Raw genomic sequence first — 14,270 nt, 5'->3', positions numbered from 1 at the left:
GCTCACTTGTGTAAAATCAGCCACAGAGAATGAATTTAACATCACCAAAGACATAAAGCTATACATTGCCCTCTATTGTCAGCATGCTGTTATCCTGACCCCCAAGTGTCAATGCATAATGCATCCCAAGTGGCAGCGTGCCCACCCATATCACGTCTTGTATCCAAGCTAGAGGCGATACAACAGGGTCCTAGAACGTCCATGCCCGTCGGTTTCGCATTTTGAATCCAAGCTAGAGGTAGTACAACAGGGTACTAGAGCCTCCATGTCCACCCGTATCACATCTTGTATCCAAGCTAGAGGTGGTACAACGGGATACTAGAGCCTTCATGCCTGCCTGTATCACATCTTGTATCGAAGCTAGAGTTGGTACAACGGGATACTAGAGCCACCATGCCCGCCTGTATCACATCTTGTATCCAAGCTAGAGGTAGTAAACAGGGTACTAGAGTATCCATGCTCGCCCATATCACATCTTGTATCCAAGCTAGAGGTGGCCCAACAGGGTACTAGAGCCTCCATGCTCCCCGTATCACATCTTGTATCTAAGCTACAGGTGGTACAACAGGGTACTAGAGACTCCATGCCTCCCCATATGACATCTTGTATTCAAGCTAGAGGCGGTACAACAGGGTCCTAGAGCCTCCATGCTCCCTGTATCACATCTTGTATCTAAGCTACAGGTGGTACAACAGGGTACTAGAGCCTGCATGCCCGCCTATATCACATCTTGTATCCAAGCTAGAGGTGGTACAACAGGGTACTAGAGCCTGCATGCCCCCTGTATCACATCTTGTATCCAAGCTAGAGGCGGTACAACAGGACATACATATATACATACAATAAGACCAGCTTTATACAGATGTAAGTGCAGTTGCGCACACTTTTGTGCACTTTTTTGTCTCTCTGAGGGCAGCCGCACATGGGTGTAAGCGTGGAACGTACATGTCCTATGCAGTGTGTAGATATATTACTATACATATTATATGTGTGTGTGTGTATGTATGTGTATATATATATATATATATATATATATATATATATATATATATATATATATACACACACACACATACATACATATATCTATACACACACATCTTGATACATATACGCATAGATAAATGTATATATACATACACTCATACAATACATTGCATGGGGAATATTCCTGTTTTTACCATGTGGAGTGACTACTGTGAGTGATTTTTATGAGTGACTGCTATGAGTGACTGCTATGAGTGACTGCTTTGAGTGACTACAGTGAGTGGCTACTGTGAGATTGCAGGGAAGATCTGGAGGCCCTTGGGAAACTCTGGGTGTTCAGAGACCCAGGGAGAAACACTAGCAGATTTTGGTAGACTGCAGGCAGGACTATTCACTGCACTGGATGGGCGGAAGTAGCTTTGTGAGGGCGGAAGTGGTCAGCACAGCAAGGGGTGCTGGGAGATGACCTCCTAGCAGGAGGGGCTGAAGATGTAAACAGAGCATGGAGGTGAAAAATGGAGCCTAGGTAAGTACTACTTCTGAAAAAAACGTTTTGTATGTGTTATTTACCACAGGTTGTGCCAGCGGGGCAGATTTACTGGAGAAAAAAAATACAGATTGTAATGACAGAACCCCTTTAAGCCCTTCCCGACAATTCATCCCGCGCACGCCGGCAGCCCATTGCTTTCAATGGAGCCGGCTGTATTGCTGGCTCCATTGAATTCAATGGGCAAACATCGTTCTTCTCTGCCACAGCTGTTACAGCTGTGGCAGAGAAGAATGATTTGTCTTCTATATGTTCTCAATGGGGTCGGCGCTGCTGCCGCCGGCCCCATTGAGCGCATATAGAGAAGAGAACAGGAATCGCAGATAGGTGCGATCTGCGATTTCTGTTCTATAATTTATCGGATGAGCACATAAAAAGCGCTCATGTGTCCGATACCATTGCAAAGCAATGGTTTTAAAAAATCGCCGGACGCATGCGCAAATCGCGCGAAGAAACGCCCGTCTGACTAAGGCCTTATAATGTATAACTATAAAGTTTTCCCTGCATGCTACTGTAGTACAGTTGACCAGAACCTGGAAGCCGTGACTATGGATAATGAAATAAGTTATTCCTATGTTGTCTGAAATTCTTCTAGACAAAGAAGACTGGAAAGAGGAAACTATAAATGGTACTCGGAGCGCCTTTGTATTAAAGGGTTTATCTCCTGGAACATCATATAAAGTTCAAGTTTATTCTGATGATCATACAGATTTGTATTCAGAAGAAACTTTTCAGACAGGTCCAGGTGAGGCATTTGTGCAGCAACTCATGTGCCTCACATAAATCTCCCAGGGAAAACTCCATGTTGGTGGAAGGCAAAAGCAATCATGCTTAGAACTCTCACTGATAAGTTCAAGGAAAAGACAGTTGATGAAAAGTTACATCTTTCTTGTGTGTTTATATTGTACTAGTAATTATAAGGAAATTATAGTACCAATGTTTCTGGTGGTGCAACACGCCACAGAGCTCTGCTACATGCACGTCACACACACACACACACAGCACTGCTACATGTATATCACATAGAGCTCTGCTACATACAATCATCATCCCATACAACAGGAATCACAAGCAGCACAGCACTTGAGATGACAGATCTGTGATGATGTCACTCTCATGCTTCGCCCCTGATCACATGGTGGTGACGTCATCATAGGTCCTTCATCCATGTGCAGGTTACGGGCGGACTACATCCCCTACTAAGTCCCTGCAGCCTCAGTTGCTATGGAATACTAACGAACACCTAACCGGACAGCAGCCGTGTACTTACAGGACCTGTGATGACGTCATTGTTATGTGATTAGTGGCATAGCATGTAACTCACTCACGGACGGACAGTTGGTCGTTAGTATTTTGATAGTTTGTCAACTGTAAGTATGTACAGTATGGACCAAGACTAGTGATGATGTTCCAATTTCAGGATTCTCTTACTGATATTAAAATGTTATATCAACTACGTCAACATGTTAATTGGTATTTTCCATATGCAGTTCCTACATACATTGTATTTTTGCTAATTCACACAGAATAACTAGAAAGCATATCGAGCCAGAGACAATGGGTAGTAGTGTGCAGTCTTGCTGGAATAGATGTAATGCTCTGGATAGGTTTCCAGATAGGTGTAAAGCTGTGGGTTTAATCCTCCCACAAACACATCACACAGAACCGTTCTTGGACACATGGGGGAAAAAAACTATTCTCTTTCAAAATAGAGATTAAAAAATATTTTCCCTGCTTTATATCTAATGGTGCTTTTACACGGAACAATTATTGTTCAGAAAAGCATTCAAACGAGCAAAATTGAGCAATAATCGTCCAGTTTAAATGCGAGCCAAGGACTGAACAACAAGCAAGAAACGTGCGATTCTCGTTCATCCAGTTGCAGCCGGCCTAAAAATTTGCGTCTGTTCATTAGCTTGTGGCGCAAGGAATGTGATAAATGAACAAGAACTGCACAATCCTTAACGAGAACCATGCAGTCTAAACAAGCTGCCTGAATCCAAACAAGCAGATGATATCACCAGCTCGTTTGTTTTGGCATAAGTTCAATCATGAGATTCTCGTTGTGTCTAATAGGGGCCTTAGATTACAATAGGAACTCAGTACATTAACATAATTTGAAGTAATTATCCAGTAAAGGCCCATTTACATGCAACGATTATTGCTCAAAATTTGTTCAAACGATGGCTTTTGAGCGATAATCGTTGCGTTTAAATGCTACCATCGTTTGCGTTCTGGCTAAACAATGATTTTTAGTTCAGCATAAAACCATCATTTGGCCTGCCAGCTGATAGCAGGGACCACATGCTGTGATTTTCCACGGGGGCGCTGATAACATTGTTTTCAGCGGGAGAACAACAGAGCTGTATGCAGATAACAGATCACTAGCTGTTATCTGCATACAGCGAAGGGAGGCTCATTTGCATGCAAGTTAAGCTAATAAGCTACTAATGGGCGTTAGTGCCCATTAGTAGTTTATACAAAATAATCGCTCAAACTGTAATTCAAGCTATGTTTTGAATGAATTTTGAGTGATCATCTTTGCGTGTAAATGAGGTTTTAAGCATGACACAACCCTGTATGTGCCATTTCACAAAATTGTAGGCCCACAGAAGGTACTGAAGGGGTCTAGCAGCCTGTGGATACTGTATAAATATAACACATCCATCATACAGCTGTCTACATGACCTAATCTGTTAACATGAATTTGTTAATTTTCAGAGACACAAACTTGTCAACTCAATTGTATGGGTTTTATAAAAAAAAGTACTGATTTCTGATTTTTCGTCTTCGAAAAATCTTTCTGACCTGTGTAATTCAAGTTTTATCTTTAAGGGGTTGTCCAGAGAAATTCATTTTTAAAATTTGGATCCACTTCACTTAAAACAATAAGACAAACGGCTCCTTGCCCTCCTCAGCCTCAGTGATCCACAGCTGCAGTGCCGCAATTCATTTGATCTCTGTTGACAGCAGAAGTCAGGTGATCACTGCCTGCCAATTACATCCTGGGCACTATGATGCCAGGAGTTCGGAATAGTGATGCTGCGGCCTTTGCTTGGCAGGCGGTAGTCACCTTATTTCCGCTATCAACAAGTAAATTGTAGGGCTGCAACACTGCATCGCTGGGGCTGAGGAGGGCTTATACTTATTTGTTTTATTGTTTTAAGTGATGTGATTTTATAAGTGATTTTCTAACTGGACAACCCCTTTAAAAATTGCCTTTTTTAATATTGGTTTAATGCAATTGTAATAAAGCTGGAGACAAGCACTGACAATAGGTAAAGCGTGATGTGGACAGCTCACAGAACATCTCAGGATTCAATGAGTAGACTCCCATTTTTTTTGTTTATATAACCCCTTTAAAGCAAAACCCTGAACTGTTTTTACCAAAGCAGAGCAGCAGTTCAGGCAAGATGGCTGCTCTGATTAATGTGTACCAAAAATAGAAAGAGAAATCTACAATCAGAAAATCAAAACAGATTATAAGAAGGCAATATGTTTCACTGGTGTCATACAAGAAAAATCTAGGTGACATATTCCTTTCAAGAGATTGACAAGTGTGAACTGAAATTTTCCCTATTCCATCATACACATTGGGATAAGGCACATTTAAAAAAAAATAGAATACATACATTTCCTGCAGGATTATCAAACATATGGACCTAGAAATAGACTAAGCAGCAGAAGGCAAGCATGCACTTCCTTTTACACATGGTATATATTGTATGCAGCTCTGGACGAGCTTCACGTTAAATCTTATGTTGGGTACTTTTTGATACAACTGAAATGTTGCACTTTAACTTGACGTTAAATTATACTTATCGTATAATTCTGTCTTCGTAACACAGCTCAAATATTGGGTGTCAGGCTTTTGTGGAATCTGAATTATTTATATATATATAATATGTGTGTGTATATATGTGTGTGTGTGTGTATATATATATATATATATATATATATATATATATAATGTATATACTGTAATTTATCTTGACCAAACATGACATGGTTTGGGGTGTAATTAGATGAGCATGATAAATAACCTCATGTTACCAACTTCTTCAACAAACATCTTTTGCTGTAATTCATCCCTTTCTCGGGTACTTTGAAAGCAGTGAAGTACTTTTCGGTTGTGCGAAGGTTGTAATCACCTCTGGGATGGGCCATTGGTGAGGTTATAGGCCACCAGTGCTGCTAATCAGCAAAAGATGTGATGAGATTTCATGAGGATTGTGTAATAATGTAGTCACTGGAGACATTTCATTTGTGTAATGTGTATAAATGCTTCACATTATGATGTATTTGCACATGATGGTTTGAGAGTTAGCCTGTGGTCCAGCTTATGCACTGGGGTCCAGGAGCTACAAAACCATTAGAAACATACTGTGGCCCAAACATTATGTAGGCTATAAAGAATGCACTAAAAAAGAAAAGGGGCAACAAAAGTGGGTGTACTCAAGCTATAAGGCTGGGTTCTCACTGGGTGAAATCCTGCCGGAAATCTCGCGGTTTGGCCGCAGCAAAAAAAACGCAAGATTTCTGCTGGGAAAGCGCAGCTTCAAAACCTGCGGCACTTAGCCATGGGTTTTGAAGCCGCTTGGCCACATGCTTTCCCGCAGCGTGGCCGCAACAGAAGAAAATAAAAATAGACATGCTGCAGCCAGGGTATCCGCGCCGCAGCGCCGGTTTTGCCTCGACGAATTGGCCGTCCTGTGTGGACGAGATTTTTGACAAATCTCGTCCACATGGCTGGCTAATACTGGGATTAGCAGCCGCAGGCGGATTTGACGCAGTGAAATTCCGTACAGAATTTTTGTGGCAAATCCGCTCTGTGTGAACCCAGCCTTAAAGGGGTTGTCCCGCGGCAGCAAGTGGGTCTATACACTTCTGTATGGCCATATTAATGCACTTTGTAATATACATTGTGCATTAATTATGAGCCATACAGAAGTTATAAGAAGTTTTTCACTTACCTGCTCCGTTGCTAGCGTCCTCGTTTCCATGGAGCCGACTAATTTTCGGCGTCTAATGGCCAAATTAGCCACGCTTGCGCAGTCCGGGTCTTCTTCTTTTCTCAATGGGGCCGCTCGTGCAGGATGCCGGCTCCATGTAGCTCCGCCCTGTCACGTGCCGATTCCAGCCAATCAGGAGGCTGGAATCGGCAATGGACCGCACAGAAGCCCTGCGGTCCACCGAGGGAGAAGATCCCGGCGGCCATCTTCAACCGGTAAGTAAGAAGTCACCAGAGCGCGGGGATTCAGGTAAGCGCTGTGCGTTTTTTTTTTAAGTCCCTGCATCGGGGTTGTCTCGCGCCGAACGGGGGGGGGGTTGAAAAAAAAAAAAACGTTTCGGCGCGGGACAACCCCTTTAAGGTTCTTTTAGCCTTGGTTAGCAAAGGTTTAAAGATGTGCAACTCTTTGGCTCAGATGTATGACTGACCATTGGCAGTATTTACAATATGTGTGGATAGGTGGACTGGTAGCAGTCATGATGAAATACAATAAACCCTTGCACCTTACTATGTAGAGATAATTATACAGACATTAACTGTTTATCTAACACAGTGTCTACTAGAGTTTACTTTTCATAATTAATATGCTAAATACACATGTACATTTTCACCTGTGGTTAGTTTGGATGAATGCATGAAAGTACAGTACCGTAGTTAATAACTGTTGAGTAGTCATAATTTGAAGACTTGTTTTGTGTAGAAGGGGCTGTAAGACATACTGTACACAATGGGGGGGATTTATTACTACTGCCTTAAACTAAGACTGCTTAAAACTAGTCCAGGCAGGCAGAACATGCACCAAATCTATCACAGTGGCTGTGCAATAGTGCATCTTGCTAGAGATGTTGGATACTATTCTTACGCTACCTCTGTGGTTGGTCTACTTTAGTCCAATATGGCACAATTTTTGGCGTATTTTAAGACTCCATTTTGCTGCGCTGCTTTTTCTACGTAATTTTAAAAACTGTCTAGTGGGGGACAAATAGTACCTTAAGCAGACAATAAATTTGATGCCGGGCATGTACGCCAGATTTTGGCACAAAGTTAACCAGAATTCTGACAGGTCTTTGGTATCTTCTTACTATTTCCAGTACAATAATATATGCTGTTCTATACCGATGAAATAATGTTGAGATTGAAACTTTGAGGGTTATGGTTTACAAACCTCTACAGTGGGCATTCTGTTCATCATATTAATCCTTTCCAATCCACTGTCTGACGTCTGAAGACATTCTGATTGAAGGCTGTACAGCTCCGTTGTCGGAAGACATCCGGCAGGGTATTCTTACTGTATATTACTTGCCGCTCTGTTGTCGGGGGCCTCTCCATCATGTCCCATACCGCAGTACTCTAGCCAGCAGATGGCGCCATTCTATAATGGCAGAAAGAGAAGGCCCCCTAGGAAATCCTGAATCCAAAATTAGATTGCAAAGGCTTAACATGCCCTAATGCATCTACTCAGTGGCACTTTCTGAGACATATAGGCAAATTCATACAAGCGGGTAACATTTTGGAAGAGAGAAGTTAAGTTGTATAAATCAGTCTTGTCATTAACTACTTTATGACAGTGGAGTGTTGTAGTATTCTGATAAAAATGACAATACTTTAGTCAGTGCTGTATGTATGTATTAAAATACTTTCTGAGCTTATTTTTTAGGTACATGTTTTGAGAAATCTTACAAAGTAGCTGTACAACAGACTTGTGATGAACATGACATTCTATCATAATCTTTTTATGAACTATATAGCCTAAATGGAATAGTACATGGCAGTCAGTGGATTGTGTATTTGTGTTATAGGTTTGGTTGTATTTATTACATGTCATGTGTTTTTATGTTGCTCGGTTAGTACTTTTTGTAACATTTTGCATTTGCTGGGGAGCACATTGATAGCTATTTGAAATGTTTCCCTGTACAAAGAGAAAATGGCAGTTTGTTCTTTTTCTGATCTGACTATTGTTTTTATCTCTTTAGTTACTTTGGACAAAGTCCAAACTTTTGTTTTAAATATTAAAACTCTGTCATTTGAATTTTCAGCCATGGCCAGTCGACAAGTTGACATAGCTACCCAGGGATGGTTTATTGGCCTGATGTGTGCTGTAGCCCTCCTTATTTTAGTTCTGCTGATTGTTTGTTTTATCCGAAGAAATAAAGGTGGAAAATATCCAGGTAAGACAGGAAGATTTTTCTTTACTCTGCAAATTTACATATATTATTATAACTTTATGGAAGTGAGAATTGATGTGGATAGTGAGACAATGTCCTTATGACAAGACTGACTCACCAAAATATGGCAGAATGAGGTATACTGAGAGAGTAAAAGGGAAAATCTTTTGAAGCTGCTGTTTTAGCGCAGTATTGCTGTGCAAAGAAAGTGCGCCTACACTAAAAGTTGCATGAACAGGCAATGTTTCATGCGCAGAAGACCTTAGCTTCATGCCCATGCTTCATGCCCATTCACTGGAGCAGCTGCGCTTAAAAGCGCAACTGCTCCAGGAGTAGAGAGAGAAGAAGCCCCACAGGGCTTTGGTATTTCCCCATAGCAAGGGGAGAGAGAGCAGGGCTATGGGTTAATCCCCTATAGTCCTGCTCTGTGTCTCCCTGCTATGGGTTAATCCCCCATAGCCCATGTCTCTCTCACTGCTATGGGGTAACCCATAGCCCCTCTCTCTCCCTGCTATGGGAATCCCAAAGGGTATCCCCATAGTGCAGGGAGAGAGGGAGTGGGGCTACAGGGGATCCCCGAGGGATATCCCCATAGCTGAGAGAAAGGAGTAGGGCTAGAGTGAAGACGGTGCTAGATGTCGCCTCCCTGGGATTTTCCCCATTGCAACATGAGAGGGGCGTGGCTTAAGGTGGATCCCTCTAGCTCTATCCCCGCTCTAGGGGAAACCCTCATGGGAGCCCTGTAACCCTGCCCCCCTATCTCTCCCTGTTATGGGGAAATCCCTTGGAATTCCAGTGCTGAGGGAAGAGGTGGAGGGAGTATATTAGTTCCTATAGAAGCGCTTTCCGTGCGTGCCTCTTATGCGCGCCCGCAGCTGTTGTGTGACTGAGCCCTTTTACTGCATGCAGACAGAAAGTCTTTATACATCTGCTGATTCTTTTTCATAAGAACATTTTAGTATAAATATATTGATGTCTTTATGTTATCATGGACCATTCTTATCAGCTTGCCTGGTTTATCAGATGCCTAGCTTTGGACACTAGTTTTATAAACATTGCAGATTGTGAGCCAGCTGCCAGTTACTTCCTAAGTATGGAATTGCCCTTTGAATAGGGATGAGCGAGTATACTCGCTAAGGCACTACTTGCTCGAGTAATGTGCCTTAGCCGAGTATCTCCCCGCTTGTCCCTAAAGATTCAGGGGCCGGCGCAGGGCTGGGAGAGCGGGTAGATCTCTCTCTCCCGCCCGCTCTCCCCTGCTTCTCGCCGCAACTCACCTGTTAGCTGCGCCGGCCCCTGAATCTTTAGGGACGAGCAGGGAGATACTCGGCTAAGGCACATTACTCAAGCGAGTAGTGCCTTAGCGAGTATACTCGCTCATCCCTACCTTTCAACTACTTATAATTTATATAGATGCTACAGTATATGTCTAAGTCCTGTTACTTGTTTATGCTCGTCTCCTGCTCCAAAACCGGCTCGCCCCAAATTGCAACTTCAATGGCAGAAAAGAAAGACAAAATAAGTCATGTTTGGTGCAGCCAAATCATTATGTGTTTTATGTCATAGTTAAAGAAAAGGAAGATGCCCATGCGGACCCTGAAATACAGCCCATGAAAGAGGATGATGGAACATTTGGTGAATACAGGTACTGAATTTTTTAAGACAGAAATATTGGTCTTTACCTTGAGCCTTATCAAGAGACTGCTGAAAAATGGCAAAAACATTTCAATGGCAAATAGCTTTTATTATGGGCAAAACTACTAGATACTGAAAATTTAACTTAAACAACAACTTGATGAACAGCAATGTTTTCAGGAATATCACTATACAAGTTACATTAGAGTAGTATGTGCACTGATAATGAAGCATCAGACTGACAACGCAAAACCAGTGATAAATACAGTGTATTTCTTAAAGGGCTTACTCCATGAAAATAATTTATAATGATTAATTGCTGGGGGTCTGATAGCTGGAACCCCCACAATAATGAAAACGGCACACCCCGAGTCCACCCGGTTAATGGAGCACTGGTACATCACTCTATGGAGATAGTCAAGAGGTATACTTCCCATAGAAGTGAATCTTGTGGATAAGTGATAAATGATTTTTGTGGGAATACCCCTTTAATAAAAGATGTTTCTTATGATAGATATTGCCAATTTCTTCTCCTTAGGTGATTATCTTTTCTTTATTTTTCTATGGAATATGTAGGTTACTTGAAAGGTAAGATTGGACATTTCCAACCCTACATTACAGTGACTTATAAAAAGCTTGATATTGTACCTACAACTTTCCCTTCAGCAAACACTTACACATGTGTACTCCCAGAAATAAAACTATACAGTATTTTGGCATTACACAATCAATAAGGATCAGAGTTAGGGAGCTTTAGAAAAAAATCATTCCTTACTATGTCCCGCTTTGAGCTTGCAGGCACAAGTTTTCTAATAATCAGGCCATAATCATAGCTCACCTTTTTGCAGATGTCGCATATATGCAGTAATCCATAGCAACCTGGTCAATTTTTGCAACGGGCTGCAGCATGTTTGTGCTATCTGACCAGTGCTATTGTAGAAGCCTGATTGTTGGAAATTGTAATATGCATGTGGATTCATTATATGCAATACGTAAGTACTGTATTCTTAAACTCCTAAACTTCTTTCTCTACCAGTGATGCAGAGGACCACAAACCACTTAAAAAAGGAAGCCGGACCCCGTCAGACAGAACTGTGAAAAAAGAAGACAGTGATGACAGTTTAGTGGATTATGGTGAGGGAGTCAACGGGCAGTTTAACGAAGATGGCTCCTTCATTGGACAATATAGTGGCAAAAAAGAAAAAGAACCCGTAGAAGGCAATGAAAGTTCCGAGGCTCCATCTCCTGTCAATGCCATGAATTCCTTTGTTTAGTCATCATTAAGTGGTCATATTCTCTTTTGCAAGCTGCCACGTTCCATTCGATGCACTCAGCTTTCATTCAATGGTCCATACAACATAGAGATATTCATACGTTGAACAGTACTTTCTAAATGCAAGCTCTTGTAAGTGGTACTGGATGTCGGTGTAATGGTACAACATGTTCATCTTTTTGTTCAGGGTGTATTGTTTTTCTACCGTGTGCAGAAACATGCACAGAATCTACAATGTAGCAAAATGAAGTAAGCCTAAAGTCCTGTTTCTTTTCTGAACCTGTAATGCATGAAATGATCCACATTTCACTTTCCAACCGGTGTATGTAAGCCATGGTTTGGTCCTTTTGTTCTGCAGTCCTTGATCAGACACCTGAGTATAGAGTCTGTTTGCTTTGTCAGTATTATAGTAGTGTGACAGTGTGTAGAACCTCAATGTCTATGTGGACATTGCTGATGCAGTTGGTGACTTTATTGTATACACTACCATGTCTTTCTAAAAGACGAGAACATAACTATATCTATATGGCGGCTAAGTAATTGAAGTATGACACTTGCATTTGCTGATGCTTACTCAGACCCAAATATATGCTATTTGCTCCCATGATTTTTATAGCCTTTTCAATTTATAAAGTATTCTACGTAAAGTGTTGTATTTTGTACACCGTATAGAAATCAGGCTGTATAGATTCCATAAAGTGATTAGCTTTGCAATGCATTCTGGGATTTGTATTTTTCATAGTCACTGAGGGGACACTGGAAGACCGACTGGCTTCATAAACCCCCCCTACATATTGTTCAGTGCCTTTATTTGATATGCATTCCACGATGCACTGCTCTGCTGGGTATGTTGGCACAGGAAAATCAAGACTGACGAGCTACAGTATCATTTTTTTTGCCAAAAATGTAAATTGTGTAAATGATAAAAGACGTTATAAGAGAATTATTGGAACAAAAAAAAAATCTCTATTGTAAAATGAAATTGTCTATATGCTGCTGCAGGTCCATTGTTTACTGACATCGCTATGTGCGCATAGCACAAACCTTGATCACACTGAGAAATGAAAGCACAGCATGCACTGAGATCCATATATCGCTTATAAATGAGCCCATCTGTTTCTCACTGGGACTTGTACACAAATATCTACTTCACATCCTATTCGAGCTAAAGAACAAAAAAAACCAGAATGAAATTCTGCAAAAGAGAACGCTCCTCTCAATGATTGGTAGAATGGATGGATGCCACATGTGACAAAAGCTATTTATCGTGACTACGTTAAACTATTCCAATACTGTGGTTTAGCTTCCTATGAAATTATATAACAGCCTATGGTTGAAGCAATGCTCAGTTTCATTTGCCAATATATTGCATTTTCATAACTTGCATCAAGTTTAATTTTAAGTGAGCTTTTATATGTAGATATTTTGTTCAATTTGTAAATATACAGAAAGATTAGATGCTTCTATGCTTGTAGATGTTACAGAGAAATAAAGCAAAGGTTACGTCGTACAGTGTAAGAAGAGATCTAGCAAGCGGAGTGCGTGGTATTTTCAAGGCATCTACTTAAATGCATATGTTTTGCTGTGAGATGACATAGTGAACTATTGTATTTACTGCAGACTTCTTTAACTTGTGCCAGTATGTTACATTTGCCATTCCTCCTCTCAGACACTATAGGAATAAAGCACAAGTTTGGCAGCTGTGTATACACTCCTGTCCCTTCCTTCACTTACATTCTCTATCAACCCTTTAACTCCTGGGATTCAGCAACATGTATTAACGTCTCAGTGCGGCCTGGAGAAGCGCAAATAAATTGTACAACTCAAATTTCAAAGCACAACTAGGCAGTATCCGGTGATAAAGAGACTTCAATAGCTTATCGGTGGCTGTGAGGGTCTTTTATCAAGGGGAAATCACTGTGACATAATTCTGTGTTGTGTCAATTTATATAGCAAAAGATGTGTCTGCTTGTCAGGATTACCTGTCTGCGTCTTTAAGGTAGCATATTCTTCATATTGTGACTCTGCTGTGCTTTATAATTGACACAAGAGAGCATGAGAATTGTGCCTTAGTCCTTGATCAATGACCTCCGGACAAGTAACACATGCTAACACAAGCTGTGCATGTCATGGTTCACCTGCAGACTCTCTTGTGTAAAAACATTTTGTATATTAATAAATGTATTCAAATTTCAGCTGCTTTGTGATTGTGTCCTTTTACATGTCTTCTTATAGGAATGACACTTTAAAATGTAAGGTCGGGGGATCTTTGATTTCCGCCACAGTTTTCATAGCCTTTGGTTGATGGTATCTGAAGAAGCTCCACAGGGTGATTCAAAAGTCAGAGACACCTGAAGTATCTTCTGAATTAAAAAAGATACATGTAGCAAACTGTGTAGGATGCTTAGATGAGCGAGGGAAAATGTTTTGATACAATTTTGGTGCCTGGCAGCCTTTTTGGGTTCTACCGTAGAAAATTCAATGGAAAGAGGGTAATGGAATACATGATTTAAGGGCAGACTATCATCAGAACTTGATAGGTGCCGTCATTTTTTCAATGTTTGCAAACATTTTCTGGCAGAGTCCAGGACAAACCGAGAACTGTCCAAGCGGCATTTCCGACCTTCATGTGTTGACAGCTGTGCTAGCTGT

At 41.2% G+C, this 14,270-nt stretch overlaps 1 protein-coding gene across 8 annotated transcripts in view; it reads left to right on the top strand.

Annotated features, from left to right (window-relative positions):
* Nucleotides 1–13,813, top strand: part of NRCAM (neuronal cell adhesion molecule) — a 208,803-nt gene extending 194,990 nt beyond the window's left edge. For 5 of the 8 annotated variants that reach the window (XM_066591753.1, XM_066591755.1, XM_066591754.1 and 2 more), the window contains 4 exons: nucleotides 2,130–2,279; nucleotides 8,582–8,713; nucleotides 10,277–10,355; nucleotides 11,382–13,813. In XM_066591753.1, the coding sequence (XP_066447850.1) occupies nucleotides 2,130–2,279; nucleotides 8,582–8,713; nucleotides 10,277–10,355; nucleotides 11,382–11,619 (599 nt within the window). In that variant the 3' untranslated portion in view covers nucleotides 11,620–13,813. The remainder of the gene's footprint in view (nucleotides 1–2,129; nucleotides 2,280–8,581; nucleotides 8,714–10,276; nucleotides 10,356–11,381) is intronic. The other 3 variants (XM_066591757.1, XM_066591756.1, XM_066591761.1) reach the window with 1 other exon arrangement.
* The last annotated feature ends 457 nt before the right edge of the window (nucleotides 13,814–14,270 follow it).

This window comes from Eleutherodactylus coqui, chromosome 2, assembly GCF_035609145.1.
Source record: "Eleutherodactylus coqui strain aEleCoq1 chromosome 2, aEleCoq1.hap1, whole genome shotgun sequence".
NCBI lineage: Eukaryota > Metazoa > Chordata > Amphibia > Anura > Eleutherodactylidae > Eleutherodactylus > Eleutherodactylus coqui.
Note: the sequence above shows the minus strand (reverse complement) of the source record. Positions and strands in the feature narration are given on the sequence as shown.